The sequence below is a fragment of the Epinephelus moara genome, chromosome 22, assembly GCF_006386435.1.
Source record: "Epinephelus moara isolate mb chromosome 22, YSFRI_EMoa_1.0, whole genome shotgun sequence".
Lineage (NCBI taxonomy): Eukaryota > Metazoa > Chordata > Actinopteri > Perciformes > Serranidae > Epinephelus > Epinephelus moara.
The window spans coordinates 4,984,052-5,006,658 of record NC_065527.1 but is presented as its reverse complement, the minus strand read 5'-3'; the positions used below and the strand labels follow the sequence as shown (position 1 = coordinate 5,006,658).

The 22,607-nt window shown below is 41.3% G+C and overlaps 1 protein-coding gene across 1 annotated transcript; it reads left to right on the top strand.

Moving 5' to 3' along the window:
* Positions 1-1,618: 1,618 nt before the first annotated feature.
* Positions 1,619-14,689, top strand: LOC126384361 (CMP-N-acetylneuraminate-beta-galactosamide-alpha-2,3-sialyltransferase 1-like). The gene is made up of 7 exons (XM_050035383.1): positions 1,619-1,719; positions 4,796-5,065; positions 6,896-7,092; positions 7,244-7,414; positions 11,618-11,663; positions 11,752-11,871; positions 13,730-14,689. The coding sequence occupies exons 2-7, from the start codon at positions 4,817-4,819 to the stop codon at positions 13,895-13,897; spliced, it is 951 nt and encodes a 316-aa protein (XP_049891340.1). The 5' UTR covers positions 1,619-1,719; positions 4,796-4,816; the 3' UTR covers positions 13,898-14,689.
* Positions 14,690-22,607: the final 7,918 nt, after the last annotated feature.

Here is a 22,607-nt window from a genome sequence, read left to right as displayed (position 1 = left end):
CAATTCCATACATCAGAACTAGATCAAGGGTATGGTTAAAACAATGAGTGGGTTCATGTACACCCTGACTGAAGCCAATGGAGTCTAATAATGAGATAAACGCGGTAGCCAGGGAGTCATTATCAACGTCGACATGAATGTTAAAATCGCCTACAATAATAACTTTATCTGATTTAAGAACTAAACTGGATAAAAACTCTGAGAATTCAGATACAAATTCAGAATACGGGCCAGGAGCACGGTACACTATAACAAATAAAAGTGGCTGCGAGGTTTTCCAGGTCGGATGTAAAGGACTAAGAACGAGGCTTTCAAATGAATTATAATCTAGTTTAGGTTTAGTGGGTATGTTTTTAGCTACCTATCACATGCTAGCTAAGTTGGCTGAAAAGTCTATTTCCACTTCACAATGATGACTAAAAATGTTGCCGTCTGTTGATCTTTGTTGAGGGTTACTGCTAGAATGGANAGGAGCACGGTACACTATAACAAATAAAAGTGGCTGCGAGGTTTTCCAGGTCGGATGTAAAGGACTAAGAACGAGGCTTTCAAATGAATTATAATCTAGTTTAGGTTTAGTGGGTATGTTTTTAGCTACCTATCACATGCTAGCTAAGTTGGCTGAAAAGTCTATTTCCACTTCACAATGATGACTAAAAATGTTGCCGTCTGTTGATCTTTGTTGAGGGTTACTGCTAGAATGGATGGTCAGGAGGGACAAATCCGCCTGTCCGGAGGGTAGGGGCATAAAAAGTCCACGGAGGCAAGTCGACAGACCCCACTGATGTCCTGCTCTCCCTCTGGTTCTTCTAGCAGAGGAGCAGAACACAGTCTGGGTCAGCGGGGTTAGCTGGAGGCTCCTTAGGGGTTAGAGCCAGGTTGCTCGTCAGGTGGATTAGTTCCTCTGGACCATCCATTTTAGCATTAATCCTATTCAAAGCATTACCAGAACACAGCATTTTGATTTACCGTTGCTTTTGTTAAACATGGTTCCCAGTCAATCAATAAATCAATGTATTTGCCTTTGTCTGTGGAGGCATGCAAGAACGGTTTCTTAAAGGTAACACAGCAGACTCACTGAAATACAAATGGTCATTGTGTGGGTGAAGTCTTCCTTTAACTAAAGCCGTTGTGTGTAGCTGTCAGCAGCCTTGTTTCTTCAGAGCTAAACACACAAAAACCAGGTTGATGTGGTTTGATCAGATAAAATGCGGCCTTTCAACAGAAGCAGCACTCCCACAACAGTCATCACATTCCAATTTGAACATTGTTAAATCTGGACTGTGCAGAGACACTCCCACTTTAAACAGGTGAGATGAGCACAGACCAAAATAATACATAATTATCATAAGTATATAATTCGATATAATGACTGGGTATTAAATAATATAGACAGTATATTTATAGAGCACATTTCATACACAAAGAGGAGTCAAGGTGCTTTAGACAATGGACCATTTCAAAAAATTAAGACAAAATGTTGTTACATTTGTTTTGTAAAATTCAAACAAAGGCTTGTCTCCATTTGAAGCTATGCCAAGTCTTCCTGACACACCCCACTGGCACTGATGCCAAACCTTCAACACTTCCTTCTTCATTCCTTAAATAACTGGTTATCATTACATTGTGTAGGCTACATCTCACGGGTTCATCATCTGCAAGGCGTTTCTTTTTTCCCTCTTGCTTCACCTGCCTGTTTTTTTTTTTTAATGTCTTCAGGTAAGAGAAAAATAAAATCTATTAACACATTTCAGCTGATGGTAATTTATTATTTTTTTGATTTAAAAATATGAGCCTAGCATGCAGGGACAAAATGTAGCCTGTTGCTTTAATATGTTGAAGACTCAAATGCAAAGCAGAGAAGATTTGCCTGTGACGTTATTTTTAGCATGCTTTATTTATGTACTGTGATCATGCAGCAAAGGGGCAACTAAAGTGTGGGATTGTATCTTTTAATAGAGGAAACTAGCAGAAGGTAAAACACTTTATTTACCGTACATCTGTGATTTTAGGCTCATTTATTAACTGAGTAAAGCTAATTATTGTGACTATAATGCTCAAAGCACCCATGATTAAATACTATCTTTCCTGTCTCACACTATTTGAAATCTAACCTGCTGAACTAGTTAAGCTGTGTGTGAGTTTTGGATGAAGTAGAGCAGCAGGGAAACATAGGACCTATGTATATATTTTTAAATTGTAATGTGAGGTTTATTGCATTGCGTTTCCTCTTCTTTTTTCTTTTTTAATCTTCTTTTTTAATCTTTATTATTTTGTCAGTTCACACCCTCATAGAGACTTCTGTGTTCAGATTGTATAAATATAGCATTATACTTTTTAGTAGAATAAACTGGTAAAAGGTAGAACACTTTATTGGCTTATTCAACTCACATTAAAATAAAAATGGTGCCATTTGCTGTGGGCTGTATGCCCTCAAATACAAATCCATCTCCATCATGATTTTCTTAATGTTGTCTAATGTCAAGATCATGTGATGAAATGATACGATCCGGTAGCTAGTTTTTAGTTTGCTCCGGCAAGCAGTCATACCTGTTGAACATAAAAGCAGCAGTATGAAAGGATGAAAGAGAAACTAACAGGAGAGAAAACAGCAGAGCTCCCCAAACTAGATTCCTTTGGATTTTGTTGTCAGTGGGGTATGTGTGTGCACTAGTAACTATAGTAGCATTAGGGCCCATCAAAAAAGCATGCACGATAGATAGATAGATAATAACTTTGATTTGGTTCTGGCATTCATGTGGATACCACCTGACGTGTTCCACCCACTCAAACATTGTAACAGACCAAGTACCCCCCCTCATGGCAACAACACTCCTCAATGGCAGTGGCCCCCCAGCAGGATAATGCACCATGCCACGCTGCAAACATGGCTCAGGAATGGCCCAAGGAATGTGACAAAGACGTCAAAGTCTCAACCTGGCCTCCAAATTCCCCAGATCCCAATCTGAATGAGCATCTGTGGCATGTGCCATTAACCCACCTCACAACCCACTGGACTAAATGGATCTGCCGCCAACGCACTGGTGCCAGACTAGGGATGTAACGATTACCGATATTACAGTAAATCTCGGTTAATTTTTACACGGTAAGAATTACCGTTTATGTTTAAATTAATTGCATTATCGCGGTGGATTATCAGGATACTTAATAGCAGCCTCATTCAAGTCTCGTGATGCAGGCGCTGCATGAATGCGTAGCATGTGTAAACACAAAGAATGAAAACATGGCGGAAGGTGGTGATAGCGGCACTCAGGACATTTTCCCTCCCAACTAAACACACAAAGTCTGAGGTCTGGGCGTACTTTGGGTTTCTGAAGAATGCCGAGGGACAGCTGGTGGAGGACAACTATCCTGTGTGCAGAACATGCAGAAAGAAAGTTGCTGCGAAGGGTAGCAACACTACAAATCTGCTGCTCATCTCCGTGACCATCATCCACAGCTTTACAGCCAATGCAAGTTATGCCATGCAAACGTCAGTTATTGTGTGAGGGACTTCGGTTTTACTAAGATTGTCATAATGTGTAACTCTCGACGTATACGGGACATTTGAGCCGTATGTGTCCTCCTAAACGGCGACTAGGTTTTCCAGCACATCACAAGAATCCTTGAGCAGACTGGGACCTGGGAAATTTAGACGCCAGGTCGACACCTTGAGTTTATTGTCACACTCACAGGCCATTTCTAAACAGTTTTTGTAGTGTGGCATAGTGCATTATCCTGCTGGGGGGCCACTGGGGAGTACTGTTGCCATGACGGGGGGTACTTGGTCTGCAACGGTGTTTGAGTGGGTGGAACATGTCAGGTGTTATCCACATGAATGCCAGAACCAAAGGTTTCCCAGCAGAACAATGCATTGGAACAAAATAAAGTTATTCACTTCACCTGTCAGTGGTTTGAATGTTTTGGCTGATGGGTGTATATGATGTGAGGTTATTTGCTTATTGCTATTCTTTTTGTTTACTCCTTGTCTTCTGTGTTCAAATTGTGTACATATAAACAACATGTGGGACACAAATATGTCCACAGAACAGTCAAATCATCGGACACAGCAGTTAATATGCTGCTTTAAGTAAATAATTGGGTATTTTTTAATTGATTTTATTGTTATACTTTCATCTTTATTGTCAAACTGCTCTATAGGAGTCTTATCGCTTCATCAGGGTCAAACACAAGTCTCTCAAGCAGGCTGATATTCACTGTAGAAACGGGAACTGCCCATTGGTTCGACATCCCATTGTTCCGACCATATTAAACCAATTGTTCCGAAGTCCGTTCCGAAATCATCGTGATGCCCTGTGGTTAAGGTCTGGTTAGGTTTAGGCACAAAAACCACTTGGTTAGGGTCAGGAAAAGATCATGGTGTGGGTTAAAATGAAAAAGAAAGTGACAAACACATAAGCTGTGAGCCTGCTCCGCCTCAAGCCTTTCCCAGCTGACCTAGAGCCAGTCGCGGCGCACCATACGCCCGCTGTGAGCCGTTCAGCACCGCGGACAGTCGGACTAATGGGATGTCGAACCAATGGGCTGTCGGACCAATGACATGAACCCTGTAGAAACATGACTGTAAATTTATTTTAAAGTCTCTTATCCGCCCACAGCTGTAACCCAAGGCTCTATGGATAAAAAAAACAAGTTGGTTTTAGATAGGAAAATACATTGATCCGCCTGTTGGTTTAATTTCCCTTTGATGTCTTAACAGTCTCATCCTCAGGCACATTCACACATGTATATGAAGTGACTCACCTGTGTGCCTCATCACATTTTGTATCCACAGATTGAACGCCACGCTGCTGAGATGCTTTCAACTTTGGGAAAAAACAGAATATTCTTATCCATACTGTGCATCGCTAGCATTGGGCTGTTGTCTAAATTTTCATGGAAGAATTTGGTGTTTTCTCTGGACGGTCAGAGCTCAAGTTTTAATATCTTTACCAAATGTTTGCCAGAGGATGATCCATGGTTTACGACGCTTATCAATGCAGCCCCTCCACCCTTTTTGACAAAAAACTATACACCCTCGGAGGGCGATTTCAACTGGTGGAAGGTAAGTGTCGACTTATCGGCACCTATTTTAGGTTCTCTGCACTTTTTCATGTTCCTTTTCTAAAAGACAAAGGGCTGTTTGTTTAACTCTAAGAGGAACCTGTTTAGTGTCAGTGGTGTCTCTGTCAGCTGAAACAACACCATTTTTGACCCATTGGAACATATGATTGAACGAAAAACAACTCATTAAGGCTGCAACTAATGGTTATTGTGACTGTTGATTATTATTTTCTCGATTAATTGATTAGTTGACTGGTTTATAAAATGTAAGAAAATGGTAAAAAATTTAAAAAATGATGTTGAATATTATTCCCTTTGTGGCAAGCAGGAACTGGACAGCACCTCACATTTCAAATGTCACACCAGTCCTTATTCACCATAAAGCACACGACTCTTGCCGTTCTCTCACTAGAGTGCTCTGCTCTGTCAGAACAACATACAGAAAAAGAGCCATCTGGTTAAATGGCGCTGTCCAGGATTTAGCCAATAGTCAGTGAAACAAGGGATATTACAGTCCCTGATAAATGAAAACTGATGTTTGCAAAAAATCATCAAAGTTATTGTCCGACGTCTGTACAATGGTTAACAGGATAGGTCGGTTGGTGCCCGTCTTCTCCGTCTTTTCTAAGCAGACATCAGACACACTTAGAGACCAGCTAGTGAACGCAGTCAAACATTGAGCATCTTAAGAGACAGATATTCCTCAGGAGCTGGTGGAGACCAAAAACAGAGTTAAAAGAATAACACATTCTCACTCCGGCCTCATCACATATTAGCCCCTTTTATGCTGCCAGATTTTCTGCGAATGTTGGCCCGTTTTGCCGGCCAGCTGTGAGCGTTTATACACACAGAGGCGGAATGGCGAGTTGACCCAAGGTGCCCAGTTTTCCGCCTGGTATGGTAGTCATATTGGCAAAACCTTTTTAGTTTAAACAGACTGAGGCGGCCTTCCACAACGGGAGGGACTGTTGATGACTTGTGGGAGGAGCTGTTGATGACGCTGGATAAACAGGAAACAGCTGATAGCAGGAATTAGCGAGCAGCTAGTAGCAAGAGGGAAATGCAAACCTGACAGACACTGTAAAGATGAGCAACTGAGGAGACAAGGAATTGTCCTTGTCCTCGCAAACGAAGAGGCCATTAAGATGACGGGGACGGTGAAGAACGGGCCAATTTACGAAAGAATCGCCGCCTGACTATAGCCGCGGCTTCCCTCCCACGTCACTGTTTACGTCACACGCTGAGCTACACGTTTTGTTACTTGCCCACGTCCCCCATTGTCCCAAAAAAGGCGCATTCTGTATAAACAAAAGTAGGTAAGCGGCATTTTGCTGCACTCCCTGATTTTGTTTTTATACTGCCAATGCTGAAAAAAGACTGATTGGGCTTTCCTGCAAATTTGCACAATTCCTATCTAAAAGGGCTATTGACATTTTGGTCATGGACTTTCCACGTCCACATACGACATGCAAGGTACCCTGGGTGTGTTGGTTGTTGGCGTTCTGGGACACCGTGTCAAGTTCTGCCTGTTATATGCATTGTCTGTTTTCAACATCCACTTCCGTTTTCACAGGAAATAAACGCACTACGTTGGTACAACACCGTGATTTTTTTTTTTTCCTTCAACAACAAAAGCACGTGGTTAGGTTTAAGAGAAAAGAATCGGGTTTGGCTTTAGAATCTTACGGGATGTGAACACCACTGTCTCTGCTGAAGGTTGATGTTTGTTGGAGAACCTTGAAGATCATAGTTTTAAAAACCACAGCTCTGGTTTGTGATTAGATATTGAACTGATGCTGGAATAACTTTCTTTTTCTGTTATGTGTGTCAGCGCTTACAGGGGGAAAAACGCAACTTCACTTTCTACAAAACAACAGTGGACAACCTGTTCAACATCTTCCCACCCATTTCAGATATTTTAGAGTCCAGCCCTGTCCGCTGCAGGACTTGTGCTGTGGTGGGGAACTCTGTTAATTTGAAAGGATCACACTATGGACCTCTCATAGATATGCACGATATCGTAATAAGGTAAGTCATTACTGCAAACGTCATATGCCATATACAGTAGGATGAGCAACATTTTGATTCAGGATTTCCATGTAATGTGAATACTGATCACCACATCATTGTTCTTTAACTACATGACATTAATGAATATGTATTCCCCTGTATCCTTCAGAATGAATCGTGGCCGTACGAAAGGCTTCGAAGAGGATGTTGGGACCAAAACTACTCATCATGTAATGTATCCTGAGAGTGCCATATTTTTGGACAATGACGACATCCATCTTGTGCTGTTTTCATTCAAGATAAATGATCTACTGTGGCTCCTCAAGAAATTCAATCCAAGGTGTGTGTGATGAGGAGCCGCTGTAGATACAGAGCTGTGATTGAGTGAATAATTGCATTGAATAGATTTGTTTGTGTGAAATCTACATTTTGATGAGGAAGTCTTGTAGCTGACTGTGGGAAAAGTACACAGTGACATGGTTCTCACAGTGAGCAATAGTTTCTCCTCTGAGTAATAAAAATTGATTTTTATTACAATCCAGTGGTAGCTCAGCTGTTAAACTGTCCTCAGATTCACTAACAGAGAGGCAAACTACCAAAGAGCCAGTGGAGAGAGGTTCTTGGTGTGAGGGTGTGACAACAGTCTCCAGACTTCCTAGGACTTATGCTCTTGAATTACTCATTTTTGCTATTGTATTTAGAATATTCACTTTGTTATCACATTAGCATACCATTGTTTCTTTAGAGAGACAGAGCAACACTAGCATTAATTTAAAGTTGTGTTTCTGGCCATCTAATGAATATACGTAAGTAAATAATCTGCCTCTTTAGCTGCTAAAGCTAATTGCTAACTTTTATGACCAAAATTTACAGGTCACAGTGTACGCTTGTGAACCGCATCTGGTTGCCGTCACCATCAAAGACAACAAGTTAAAGTGCCACTGAAGTTAAGGTTTTTGGCTCAGAATATGAGAAAAGGATAACGGCCTTTTTACCATCTTTACCAAGAGTGTCTCTCCGTTAGTTTGGTGCTACAGTATTTACACTGAATCATTCAGCATAACGTTTGCCAACCTTTGTTATCTCTGCCATTACAGATAAGTTAATGAAGCTAAGCTCCAGAAGTTAACGTTAGCTTAACTAGAGCCCTTTGGACAACAGCTAACAATGATGTACGATCACCAAAGTACAAAACTAGAACAAAATAGGCTAATGAACTCCCAGCAAACAAGGTGACATGATGAACAACGCAGCTAGGAGCTAACGTTAGGCTAACTTTAGCTAACGTTAGCTAGAGATGTTAAAGATAACTTTATATTTCTTTCCAGCAAAGTGACAATATGTTGCCTCAAACACAATGTTGACTTACCTTAGAACAGATGTAGACATCATTGTTAATCTTATTCACGTTGAGTTGATGTTGTGGTCTAACGTTACCACACAACTTTATCCAAAGGAGACACTTTTCTCGGTTGAGATGTGGTTTAAAGTTTAAAAAATACACCTGGTCGCCCAGCCTCTCAGGATACCTTGTGTCAGAGTTGCATGTACCCCATGCACACCGTTTGACCATTTTTAAACTTCAAATCTCAGAAAAAGCTCATAAAACTGACTTTCTGTAATGCATTTCAATGGACGTCCAGGCAGAGAATGTCCCAGTGTATGGGAATGGCTATACGAACTGTGATTGGCTCATCACGTTTGAGGGCGGGTCTTAGCCATAGGTCAATTGTAAGTATGGCTGTAATCACCAATTCAACGTTGGGGGGTGACCATCTTTTATCGACATCCTCTGTCATCCAACCCTCCAGGGGGATCTGGGAGGATTCCTCCCACGAGAGGTTTTCAGAAACTTAAGAAATGGTAAATGAACTGCACTTGTACAGCGTCTCAAAGCGCGTTCACGCTACGTTACATTCTCCCATTCACACACACATTCACACACTGCTGGCTGAGGCTACCGTACATGGTGCCACCTGCGACTCAGTAACACCCGCTCTCACACATCAATGGAACAGCCATCAGGAGCAATTTGGGGTTGGTGGATGACCTGCATTAACATTTTGAAACAAAATGTTAAATCAGGCCTTCTCAAAGTTTTGATGACAGCATACATCAACATCAACTATAACATAGCGTGCGTACCACTCAAATTACATTCTAGTTTTACATTTTTTAGCCGAATACATTTTAAAGTGATGAAATAGAGACAGCACAGTGTTTGACATTGATTGTACCCACAGCCGTCGAGCAATAGCTTCTGCTGGGGTATGGTATGACCACTTGCACAAACCACACACAGAACTGCAGTACAGTGTAACTGAATTGGTAGTCCAATCCATCCATTTTCTGTAACCGCTTATCCTGTTAGGGGTCACGGGGTGCTGGAGCCTATCCCAGCTGACATGGACAGGTCACCAGACTATCACAGGGCTGACACATAGAGACAGACAACCATTCACACTCACATTCACACCTACGGACAATTTAGAGTCACCAATTAACCTGCATGTCTTTGGATTGCGGGAGGAAGCTGGAGCACCTGGAGGAAACCCACGCTATTTTTATAATAAAAGTAGGACAAGAATACTCCAATGACATGTCCAAGACAACCAGGGATGATTGGCTGATCGTGGACCCACATGTACTCTGTCATGTCTTTCAGCGAGTCACAGCAAGATTTTATGACTCCACAATCACCTAATCTGACATGACTGTCGGAAAAGACAAAACTGTTGTGCAGTCTAAACCCAGCCTTAGGCTAATCCATTCAGTAATCATGTGCTTGCTGCCAACACTGTGGGTGCTCCTCCCTGCCTGAGCTGAGACGTCCTATGAACTTGCAACCTCAGTTTGTTTTGTTACATCATTTTAGAGCACATTACATGACGAAAACAGACAGACACTTGAACACATAGTTTTTATAGGCATCGGCGGATCATGATAACCCCCCTGTGGCTTCTCCCCGCAGAGGGGAGCCAGTGGTTCCCAATTGGTGGGTCTGGGGACCAAACCCCACGCTCCTTTCTCTTCATCTTTTTCCCCCATTGCCCAATTGGAGTTCGGCGGCGGCGGCAGACTCCAGGGTTTTTTCTGACCTAATTGTATTGCGGAGATTTGCACAGCGGCGATCGGATCGTTGCTCTCAAACTACAAAAAAATGTGATGGCACAACAGTCTCCTTCAGTACATTATTCTATGCTTTCTTTTGATTTTCACATTGGCTAGTCATCCTGTTTAGTTTGTCTTCTGATTAAATCGGAACCGTTGAAACAAGTTGTAGGAAGCCTCTGCAAGTAATTGGTTGCTGGCAGACACTCTGTGCTGCAATAAAATGGTTAATCAGCAGTGCCGTGCACTGTAGAGCCGATGCGCTGCTGGTTCTGCCGGCCTGAATAGAATATAATGTCTATAGCCTTACTGTTGTGTACAGCCTTTATAGACTGAGCTGAGTAGTGATGCGCGGGTCGACCCGTAACCCGCGGGACCCGCAAATGGACCTGCGGGTCGGGCAGCAGTGATCGTCTGTTAAATCGGTCTGTAAATGATATTTTGACATTATTGGCTATTACTGTCATGGCATCCGAAGGTACTGATGCGTTGAGCAGGTGACAGTCCGCGGTCGTTTTCAAAACACACTTGTGTCACGCACTCCAAAAGAAACTTGTTGAAACTTTAAACAATAATTTATTGTACAAAACGGGGGAAACAAACGTGGACAAAAACGGTTCCATAATTCATATTAAATTCAAAAGATAACGAAAAAACAGCTACAAGTTAGAGGGAATAGTGATAAAGTGGTAAAACTTGGCATTGATCCACAGCCTCAGACGGATGCGCTCAAGTGCGCCTTGCGCACAAGCTCCGTTGGTAGGCGATACTATTTTTTCACATTTTTAACAATGCAATTTAAAAGTTTTGATTTTTATTGATAACCTACATTTACCAACAACAAAAAGACTACATTTAGCACCAAAAAAATATGTAAAAAAAAAAAAAAAAAAGTAAATAAAAAAACGAATATCGAATACCAAATTTTCATAACGAATACCTACCCATAGAAACGAATATTCGAATATCCGAATATTTGGGTACAGCCCTAGTACCCACACAGATCTCTCTTTATCTGCTGACAGCCTCTCACCCTCAACCAGAGCTACAGACAGTACCCTCAGTACCCAGGAACTAGCTATCTGTTATTGACATATATAACTAAGCCCTTTGACAAGAAAAGCAAAGTTAAATAAGTGACCCCATGCAGAGGCTCTGGCTCAGGGGCCCCCTGAACCCTTGGACCCCTGAGCCTAGGAGGCCCATTCAGTAATACACCCATGCATCTAGGAACCAGATAACAAAAACCACAAGCTTTACTGACAGATGAGGTGTGTAGAAAAGTCAGAAGGAGGCTTAAGCTTAGTTATTAATTATAGGTTTTACCATGGCCTGTATGAATTTATGAATTTATTTAACAGTGTAATTGGCACATGGTGTTATAATCAAAACTAAATATACTTCATGTTCTACCAAATGTTCCCTCCAACAGGGAAATCAGTGCTGGGAAGTTAAAGAAGATAGCGAACAAGGATCGGGTGAGTACTCATAAAGTCATCCAGTGACACATTGTAATGCCTTCACTGCAGACAGGAATGGTTCATGATCAAGTCTGATTCATAACAGGTGATGATCGTCAATCCAGCTCTCCTCAAATATGTTCATGAAATGTGGCTGGAAAAGAAGGGCAGGTATCCATCCACTGGCTTTCTGACTCTGGCTCTCAGCCTGCAGATTTGTGATGCGGTGAGTTTGTAATTACACGTTATACCGACAATTTCATGCTGTTTCACTGACTCCAGTCCACTCACTGACAACTAACAACAGAAAGAAGAGTTCTACATAATCATCAAACTAAAGGTGGAGTCTGTGATACTAATCCAATTCACTTCTTGTTAAACTCAGCGACTATATTCTCCTCACAGTCTGCTTGCTGTCTGTTCTGCGTGCACGGAAAAAGCTGCGGTGTTCAAACACAACCCTGGCTCGTTACATGGGAAACAAACAAAGTGGCTTTGACCGGGCCATAAAACACTATTGTAGCCACGGCCGCAGGGAGTGTTCATGCTCGTGCACAGGACAGAGGAAAGATCGTGGGAAAAGAGAAAGGCAGTTAGAGTTAGAGGAATGGTAAATCCAGCAGCACATGCCATGGTGCTGAAATCCACAGTGCATGATCAAGGAGGAGAGATGTAAACATCTACAGAGGAGAAGGTCAGATAAACAAGAAATAAAAAGCTTTAAACACTTGGTCTAACCGGCAAAGGGAAAGTTGGTGATCCGTCTGTCCGGCAGGGAGACAGGGCAGTCTGGGATCAGACCACCGGCGCCAACACATTCTCAATCCGACCTCGTCACATATCGACATTTGGTCATGGACCTTCCACGTCCAGATATGACCTGAAAGGTACCCTGGGTGTGTTGGTTGTTGACGTTCTGAGACACAGTGTCAAGTTCTGCCTGTTAAATGCATTGTCTTCTTTCAAAATACACTTCTGTTTTCACAGTTAATGTACAATTTACATACAGTTTCTTTCAAAATAAAAGCACTATGTCAGAACAACAACGTGAATTGACTTTTTGTTCCTCATGGTTAGGTTCAGGCAACAAAAACACGTGGTTAGGTTCAGGAAAAAAGATCAGGGTTTGGCTTTAGAATCTTACAGGACATGAACACTGCTCTCCCTGCTGATGGTTGGTGTTTGCTGGACCCAATCACCACCCCTCCCACCCGCCCTACTCGGACTTTTACCGCCTCAACTTTCGTTCTTGTCCCGCTGCGTTCCCCCCGTGACATTGCTGAGCACTGTTAAACTATAACAGTGACCAACCGCTTATCATGCCGATTTTAAAGGACAGCTTTTTTCGTCAGTGTCTGACGCCGCAAGTCACTGCCCAAGCACCGGTTTTCGATGATTTTGGAATGAGACCGGGTTGCCAGCGCTGGGGTTTGCTTTGGCTGAATTTGAGTTGCTAGAGTGGCTAACTGGAGTTACTTGGAGTTACAAGTGTTTACCTGTATAATATTAATTATCGGGACTGTGGGTTCTGCCACATTGGTCTTTCGGTCAGCCGGTTAACCCGTTGATACTGTTGTTGAACGTGTGTTTGTTTGGGTTTTGAGTTTGATTATCAACAGTCTTTCTCCAAAATCATAGACTCCACCTTTAATACAAATATTTCATAAGAGGAGAAATGCATTTGTGTTGATCACAACAGCAATAGTTCAACATTTTGGGAGCCTATGAGTGTAGATTAGCATAAAGATGGAGGGGGGGAACAGCTAGCCCGGTTCTGTCCGAACGAAACAGAATTTGCTTCTCAGTGCTTACACGCCACCAATTAACGCACTATATCTTGTTTGTTGAATTAAAACAAGCACATAAATATGAGTAGTTCACCACACTACTCATTTCCCTGTTTCCTGTCTTTATGCTAAGCTAAGCTAACTGTCTCCTGGCTCCAGATTCCTTAAGGATAACCTTTCAAAATGCCAAAGTATATAAGGTTAAGGACAACAAAATGTAAAAAAAAAAATTTTTAGAAGCAACAATAATTTAAGTTAAATCCAGCTGAGTTCATTGTAACATTTTTGTTTTCCCAGGTCAGCGTTTTTGGCTTTGGAGCAGACAGCGCTGGAAGCTGGAGCCATTACTTTGAAACCTTCAGATACAAAAACTTTAAAACTGGAGTTCATGCAGGACCGCATGAATATAATGTTATTCAGCAACTGTACCAGAAGAAGAAAATTCTTTTTTTCAAAGGATCTTGAATGTAATTTTTGAGCTGAGTAGTTAACTGCTTTAACTTAAAGGGACGGTTCACCTACAAATCAGACGTACATATGTTTCCTCTTACCTGTGGTGCTATTTATCAATCTGGATTGTTCTGGTGTGAGTTGCCAAATGTTGGTGCTAGCGGCCGTACACATGTCTGCCTTCTCTCCAATATAATGCAACGACATGGCACTTGGTCTGTGATGCTCAAAGCACCACAAAAATACATTTGAAAAACTCAATGTTAAAGTCTCTTTCCAGGAAACATGGTTACTCAAGATAATCTGCAGACCTTGTTGTGGGCAGCTTCACATAGGGACTATTTTCCTTCTACCAAACTACACCAACCGTATTACCACAAAGAAGAAAACATGCATCGTCTTTGCAGTTGTCGAACTACGTGTAGTCGTATCTATTGAGTCTTTAAATGTGTTAAATGTTCAGGTCATTTTCAGTTTTGGTGTCATAGAATTAAGTACTGTTGCACAAACTGTTTTTTTGTCAATCATATACTCAACTGTCCAACATATGGAAAGTAGCCTACCATAGCAAACCACCCATTATGTCTACAAACAGGTGCAATATCAGGGCCATATATTTATTATCTGTTAAAAACACAAAGCAATAAAAGTATATCGTCTCTAACAAGTATGGCTCCCTGGCTCTGCTCACACTGGTTGCCTCAGTTCTTTGACTCATTGGCTTGTGGCTGCCGTTCTTTTACAGGGTCGTGAAGGTGCTGACACCGGGCGAGAGGCGGGGTACGCCATCACAGGGCAGACACACCACCATTCACACCTACATTCACACCTGTGGGTAACTCAAGAGTAGGGGTGACCCCGAATAGTCGATGATTCAGTGATTCGATTCGGAGAAGTCTGATTCGACTGCCAGTCTCACCGTCGAATCGTCGCAAAATGTGGTTATGAAACAAGACCGTACCATTCTGACTATATGGGGGTGCTCACTGCTGCTGAACATCTTGATTTGACATAGAATGTATTTGTTTTGTTTTTTTTTGTTTTTGTAATTCATGATATATAGCCTATTTTGATACAAACATCAGCCTAATTTCTGTTAATAAAAAATGGAAAATGACGCGTGCCTTTAATCAGTAGGCATAATCATTACTACGCATGAATAAATCACCCAGTTGCTTGATCCAAATAAGCTGAGGTGAGTGAGTGCGCTGCAGGACCATCAGAGCAGCATCAAGGCCTACGGTGATTTGAAGTTAAAGCTAAAGTCCCACTGATTGTCGCACACCTGAGTGTGTGAAATTTGTTCTCTGCATTTGACCCATCCCCTGAGGGAGCGGTGAGCAGCAGCGGTGCTTGGGAATTGTGTGGTGATGATTTACGGTGGTGGAGCGCATAAACAAACACTTAGGAGGTACGTGCTCTCAAATCAAACTTTTTTGAAGGATTATTCGTTTACCTGAAGTGTCTTGAAATGAATTTCACCGCTGATTGTTGTCTTGATAGACTCTGATTTTTTATTTGGCTACTTTTTTTCCGACAATTGAGAGTGGTGACGCACGGTCCGTGTGGATGAACTTGTATGAACCTGAGTTGATTAATGAAGTAACTTGAAGTCAGAAAGAAGGAAAACTGTTTCTAAACCTTTTGATGATGTTTTTGGATGTTTATTTGTGAATGAAATGGCAAGTTCTGACGAGTCAGAAACGACTCCTGTTAAAGACATGGATGAGGCTGCAGCGCGTCTGCGCTCATCTAGAGCATCATACCTTGATGAAGTGAAAGGAATAAAGATAAAGATAAAATGATAACCCTTTTACTTTTATTATTATTATCTTATTATGCCAACTGAAGAATTAAATTTGTTTATTTGGGTGTTTTAGCTCTTTTCTCTGACACAAATGAGCTCATTAATCAATGAGGGGGAAAACAACATGATTTGACAATTAGTCGGCTAAAGGAAAAATCTGTCAAATCAGATTCGACTATGAAAATTCTTAGTCGGGGACACCCCTACTCAAGAGTAAACAGTTGACCTAAGCTGCATGTTTCTGAATTGTGGAAGGACGCTGACACGGGGAGAACATGCAAACTCCACACAGAAGGACCCGAGTCAGTCAACTCTTTTGACTTTGTGGTGTTTTTATGTTTGAAGAAAATATGAAAAATTAAATAAACAAAAAGACTTGTCATACACAGCAGGTGTGACTGATAATACTGATAATGGCTGTGTTCCATTTGGGTGTGTCAGTATGATGACTCTGGTATCACGTCCAGCGACATACTGGATATACAGCTATTGAGTTAAAATCAAGGTTTCATGACACTGATGGCGACAGGCCCTGACTGTGTAAACAGACCTCAAGTGATAATGCATTAATGGGACTGGTTTTCCCAGTGTAGCAAGGCATGTGCACAACGCTTCTTCATGGGACACTGACATGCTTTATTTAGAGAGTTAACATGTGACATCACTGGCTTCATTAAGTTTGTGAAGTGATGCTTTTTGTCATTTGGCCTTATGTGACTAAATGTTCCTGACAGCTTTACTCAGTTAGAATGGGCTGAAAAACAGGTTTCTAAATTAGTAAAGCTGTTCAAGCCAAATTCAACATTTGTTGTGTTATAGGTTCAGAATGATGAAGACAGATGGAAAGCAACAAAATGTGATGAAGGCTCACTCATTCATTTTCCGTAACCAGGGCTGACACATAGAGACAGACAACCATTCACACTCACATTCACACCTACGGACAATTTAGAGTCACCAATTAACCTGCATGTCTTTGGACTGTGGGAGGAAGCTGGAGCACCTGGAGGAAACCCACGCTGACACAGGGAGAACATGCAGACTCCACACAAAAAGGCTCCTCCACCCTGGGTTCAAACCAGGAGCCCTCTTGCTGTGAGGCAACAATGCTAACCACTGCACCACTGTGCCGCCCCGAATAATGTTCCACCCCACTGCACCACTGTGCCGCCCCGAATAATGTTCCACCAGACAAATGTAAATGCGGCAAATGATGTTCAGATTTTTAGAAAGTCTGTTATCTCCAGCTTGACAAATAGTGCACATACAGCTGCTGTTAATGGGAAAAGTTTTCCACAGAGGAGAGAGGATAAAGCCTTTATCCTTATCACAACCATGACGGGTCATTCTTATCATCAGGATATCCGTGTTGATGGGCTGATTGCTGCCAGCCTGGTGTGTTTGACTGTCGTTTTTGGCACAGAGATGTCAACATGGGCGAGGTGTTATCACATAAGGATATCTCTTCTATGCAGAGCAAACACTGATCCTCACAGTAATTCAGTCGTACAACTCAAACTGTATATCATGTACAGGCATAAACTGACACATAAGAATTTATTGTAATATCATTATATCATGTCTTAAGACATATATACATATACACACATTCTTTACAAACACACATACATGCATGCATGTCAAGTACTACATTGGTAAGATTTCCCAAGGGGAGCATGCCCAAGCATCAACCTCCAGAGTGAAAAATGAAGCCATTGCAGAGGTGCCAAAAACTGCCGTTCCTCTAATGGCTCCAAAAGCGAGTCAATCCTTGCTGACCCCGTGTTAAAATGCCCAGCTTTACAGTGACATCAAAGTAGCTACATCTAATATTTCATACAGTCTATGAGCATGTCCTCAGATGCGCCTCCAGGTTTGGGCTGAGCCCCGAATGTTTCCAACATCTGGCTCTGTCCCCGACCACTGCTGGTGGCTCACAGTCAGTTACGCTGGCCCTGGAGTGCTTGAACTGGAATCCAGCAAGCAGCCACTTTTTCAAGTTGTTATCTGAGCCTTCACCAGAGCTCTGACAGCCTGTAGAATCCAGGATGTTGACAAAGTTTCTACCCTCTACCACAGAAATGGCGGGTCATCTTCATCACCAGGATATCCGTGTTGACGGGCTGGTTGCTGTCAGCTTGGTGTGTTTGACTTTCATCATGTTTGACTTTCATCATGTTTGGCACAGACATGTCTCAACATGGTGTTATTGCAGAGAGACGTGTTGCACGCAGAGCAAACACTGAGCCTTCAAATAACTGTCATCCTTAAACTCAACCTGTATGAGCCTTCAAATAACTGTCATCCTTAAACTCAACCTGTATTATCACATCAAAGTCGTACATCAGAGGTTTATATATCCTACTGTCATGTTTAAAGACATATATACATATACTTTACAAACACACATATATCTATACATACATGTCAAGTGCTACAGTGATTCACAACCCATTTTTTCTCTCTGAGTAAACAGAACAGAGCAACTGATACACTGTATTTTTTAAAGATATTTTTCTGGGCATTTTAGCCTTAATTTGACAGGACAGGTGAGTGTGAAGGGGGGGGGGGGGAGAGGGAGTGATGCTGTGGCAACAGCCTTGTACATGGGGCGCCTGCTCTATCCACTAAGACACAGACACCCCGACACACTGTGTAATTAACCCAAATACCTAACTGTAGGAAGTTTGTGTAAAATGAGGTTATATTGCATTTGAGCAGATTATTTCCTGTGAACATTGCATCAGAGATGAGTTTTCCTGATATTTTAATGAACTTTCTATGTGCTTCTCTATTATAAATATGTTTTAAATCATTTTAATCAAACATAATTAAAAGGCTTCTTTCCTTTTGCTTTCCCAATGTTCTATCAGCTCTTTGGTCGCTCTAAATTCTAAATTCTTGGTGTCACTGTGGACCAGGCTCTGACTCTGGATCAACATGTGAAGTTATTGATCCGCTCTTGCTTTTTCCAGCTGAGAAACATTGCCAAACTCAGGCCCATTGTGTCTCAAGCAGAGATGGAAATGTTGATCCATGCGTTTGTTTCGTCACGTCTGGATTATTGCAACTTTCTTTTTACCTGCCTCAGCAAATCGTCTCTGGATCGCCTACAAGTAGTCCAAAACGCCTCTGCCAGACTGTTGACCAGGTCCCCCAAAAGGTCTCATGTGACTCCAATTTTAATTGCTCTCCACTGGCTCCCCATCAAATTTAGGATCCAATTTAAAGTTCTTGTGGTCACATATAGAGCTCTGCATGGTCAGGCACCGGCCTGCATTAGTGATCTACTGCAGCCTTATGTCACCAGCAGGTCTCTGAGGTCCTCAGATCAGGGCCTGCTGGTAGTTCCTCGTTCTAGGCTGAAAACCAAAGGAGACTTTTGAGGTTGTGGCACCTAAACTTTGGAACTCTCTCCCACTGAATTTAAGATCTGTGGACACTGTGGACACCTTCAAAAAGCAGCTTATGACCCATTTGTTTAGACTTGCCTTTGTTTGATTTTTTTTTTTTTTAAATTAAATGTTTCTGTCTATTTTCTCCCTTTACTGTGTTTTATGTCTATATGTATATTTTTTGCTCTATTGCCTCTGTAAAGCACTTTTATGCTCTTGAAAGGTGCTATATAAATAAAGTTTATTATTATTATTATTATAAATGCATACCTCTCTAATCCAGGAATAATCTAAACTTTAAAAATAACAATTGTATTAGTTTTCTTCACAGATATAAATGAAATGCTAAGAAACAGGCCTACTGTATATTTTAATCAATCAATAAATAAAGGTTTGTAACAGCTGTTAAAACCAAGAAGGCCTCGTGACCCCCCACCACATGATCTGTAACTGTGATATAACAACAAAACAAACATTTCATCCTACAGCAGGAAATTACAGCAAATCCAGATAAGTTATGAGGTCACTGAATAAAAATAACTTTGAATCCCAAGTTTTAATATCGTCAGGATCTCACATTTATTTATTATTTATTATAGTTTCTTGAAAATAATAATGTTTGAGAAATCAGCTTTGTCTGGAATATCAAATAAACACATCAGTGCTCAATAATATATATTGATCATCTTCCAAACCTCAAACAGTGAGAGAAGCTGAAGATAAAAGGATCACTTGTTCAGATAACCAATCTGCCCCCTGCTGCCAAAAGCATGTAACACTCATTCTCTATCCAATGTATATATCCAATATGTATCATATTGAAATATGATATGAATGAGAGGTGATATTGAGAGGTTATATTTTCAGACAACATAAAAAAATACATAACAGATTTGATTTTACAATTCACCACCCATTTATATTTTCTGATGCAACAAAAACCAAAACTATCTGCAGAGTTTTTGATCGTAGTTCTCCACAATAAAGGGATTACAGACAGTAGCTGCACACAGCAATGCTTTGTACATATGTCCTCATAAGTCTCCCTTGACATCCAATATATCGTTCACAAAATAAATATGATTATCTAAAGGTAGAGTACAGAGCGGTCCACCCAGAGTCCACCTGCAGTATCCAAACAAAAAGATCATCTCCCCTGATGCCACCCAGAGATGCAGCTGGAGGGCTGGATCCAGTGTGGGGAAGACTGGCAAGGCCTGCAGGTTTGTGAACACTGTCATGAATACATATGTTAATTGTTCCAGTGGCAGGTTTGGACATAATGTTTGAGACTCCTGCGCTATTTTTACATGATGGAGTTCATTTAACCACGAGAGGAAATTATATTTTTTAAAGCAATTTATCTGAGTCCATTAAAGATCAGCTTCGTCGAGGGTGAAATGTTCATGAACAGAGAGTTTATTCACTGATTGCTGTTCTTGGTTAATTTTTCTTTCTATTTAACATTGCTCTTCCTTGTTTTCTACACCCTCTGTTCTCCCGTCTCATTCCCCTACCACAACAGTCTTACCACGACTATACATTCTAAGCCCACTAGATGGTGCTCTTTGTTTAGATAAAAGGCTCAAAGAATGGCACTTAAGTGTGTTTTCAGACTTTTGTTGATCAGAGGGCATTATCCAGAGGGCTCAGAATTTAAGCTGAGGCCAATAATGTATTTTCAGATACCTGTGAGGCTCATCTAATAAGAGTGCTGCTTCTTTTTCGTTTGGCCATCACTACCTACCACCCCATGATCGATCTTTGACACTCTCTGTCTTGATGTCTGACGTAGCTGTAACAAATTCTAAATATATTAATAGTCGTGCGGCATCTCAAAATGGAGGTGAGCGCCTGGCCTTTCCACTGACACCTCACTTGAGCCAATTGGACCTTCCAATGCTGTTGCTATGGCCTCGATAGCCAACCAGGGTCTGAGCTGAAAGAACACATTTCTTGTAGTTTAGAGGTATTTAAAGAGCCAGCGATTGGCCCACCTTACCCGAGGATTATGGGTCTTGTAGTCAATGATAATCCAAAGTTTAACAGCTGTTTTTAACCCTTTGTTGTCATTATTCACTGTTATAAAAGCACATAAATGATAAACAAATGGTTCCTGTGTTGTCTTGAGGAACTATTTCAGTTTTCCAGAAGTGTTGTTACATACAGCACGCTCCTAAATATACACTTCTGTCTATGTTGATTAGTTTTTCACTCATAATCACACATTCAGTACATTGTTTTACCCTCTTATTTTGAAAGGCGCAGGGGCAAAACATTAGAAAAACATGTCAGACTTTTAGATCTTCAGTTCTATTGTTATCTACTTTGCATTTGGACCATGTGAGGCTCCATGATATGGCTCGGTTGTGTTTTCCAGCTAATACCTCCCTGTTCTAGTCATTTGCAGCATATTTTTTTCAAGAAAATATTAAGACAAGAAAGAAGAACTTCTATTTCAGTGTGTTGAAACTTATATAAATAAATGACAGGGGTACTTACAGTGATTGTGACTGTTCGGAATAAAACTTTAGGGTGTTTCCTTTCAGATGAGACCGTCCATGTACATGAACTAAAATGGAACAAGACTGGCGTTCAGTTTACTTTGGGTATGACTTTGATAGGCGTTTTAGGTGAATTTACAGGATGCATATATTAGATTAAACCCTGCTGAAATACACAATGGACTCAAAGATGGACAATCTCTGCAGCAGATTAGCATGCCTTTCTGTTTTTTTGTTTTGTTTTTACTGCTGTGTCATGCCAATGCCACGGACAGGCTGAAAAACAGGTTAAGCAAGCAGCATGGAAGCCAGTGAAAACGTTACATCTTCTCACCCGTAAAGGAGCTAATATTAGCTCGTTCACCCAGGCATTGTATTTCCATCACTGCTGATCAGGGCCAGAGCTGATAAATACATGCAACTACTACAGAGGCATTTGACCTGGGTGTGAATGCTGATTGTAACCTTTCCCATTACATACAGAAGCATACAAGATGGTAGGGGGTGTTAGTGGGTTTTTGGTGTTCACTGCTTCCTAAAGACATGCATGTGTTCAGGAAGTACTGAGCATACGACTGGATAAATGACACAGAACAAGTTGTGTGAGTTTATACACGAAGGAAGAAGATTTACTGTTGCTGTTGTTGAACATGGTTCCCAATCAATCAATAAATCAATCAATGTATTTGCCTTTGTCTGTGGAGGCATGTAGGAAAGTTTTCTTAAGCCGTTGTGTGTATCTGTCAGCAGCCTTGTTTCTTCAGAGCTGAACACACAAAAACCATGTCGATGTGGTTTGATCAGATAAAATGCGGCCTCTCAACAGAAGCAGCACTCCCACAGCAGTCATCATATTCCAATTTGAACGTTCTGGACTGTGCAGAGACACTCCCACTTTAAACAGGTGAGACGAGCACAGACCAAAATAACATACAATTAGTATATAATAAGTATATAATTCGATAAATAAATGAGTGGGCATTAAATAATAGCCATAGGCAGGTTTATTTGCAGAACAC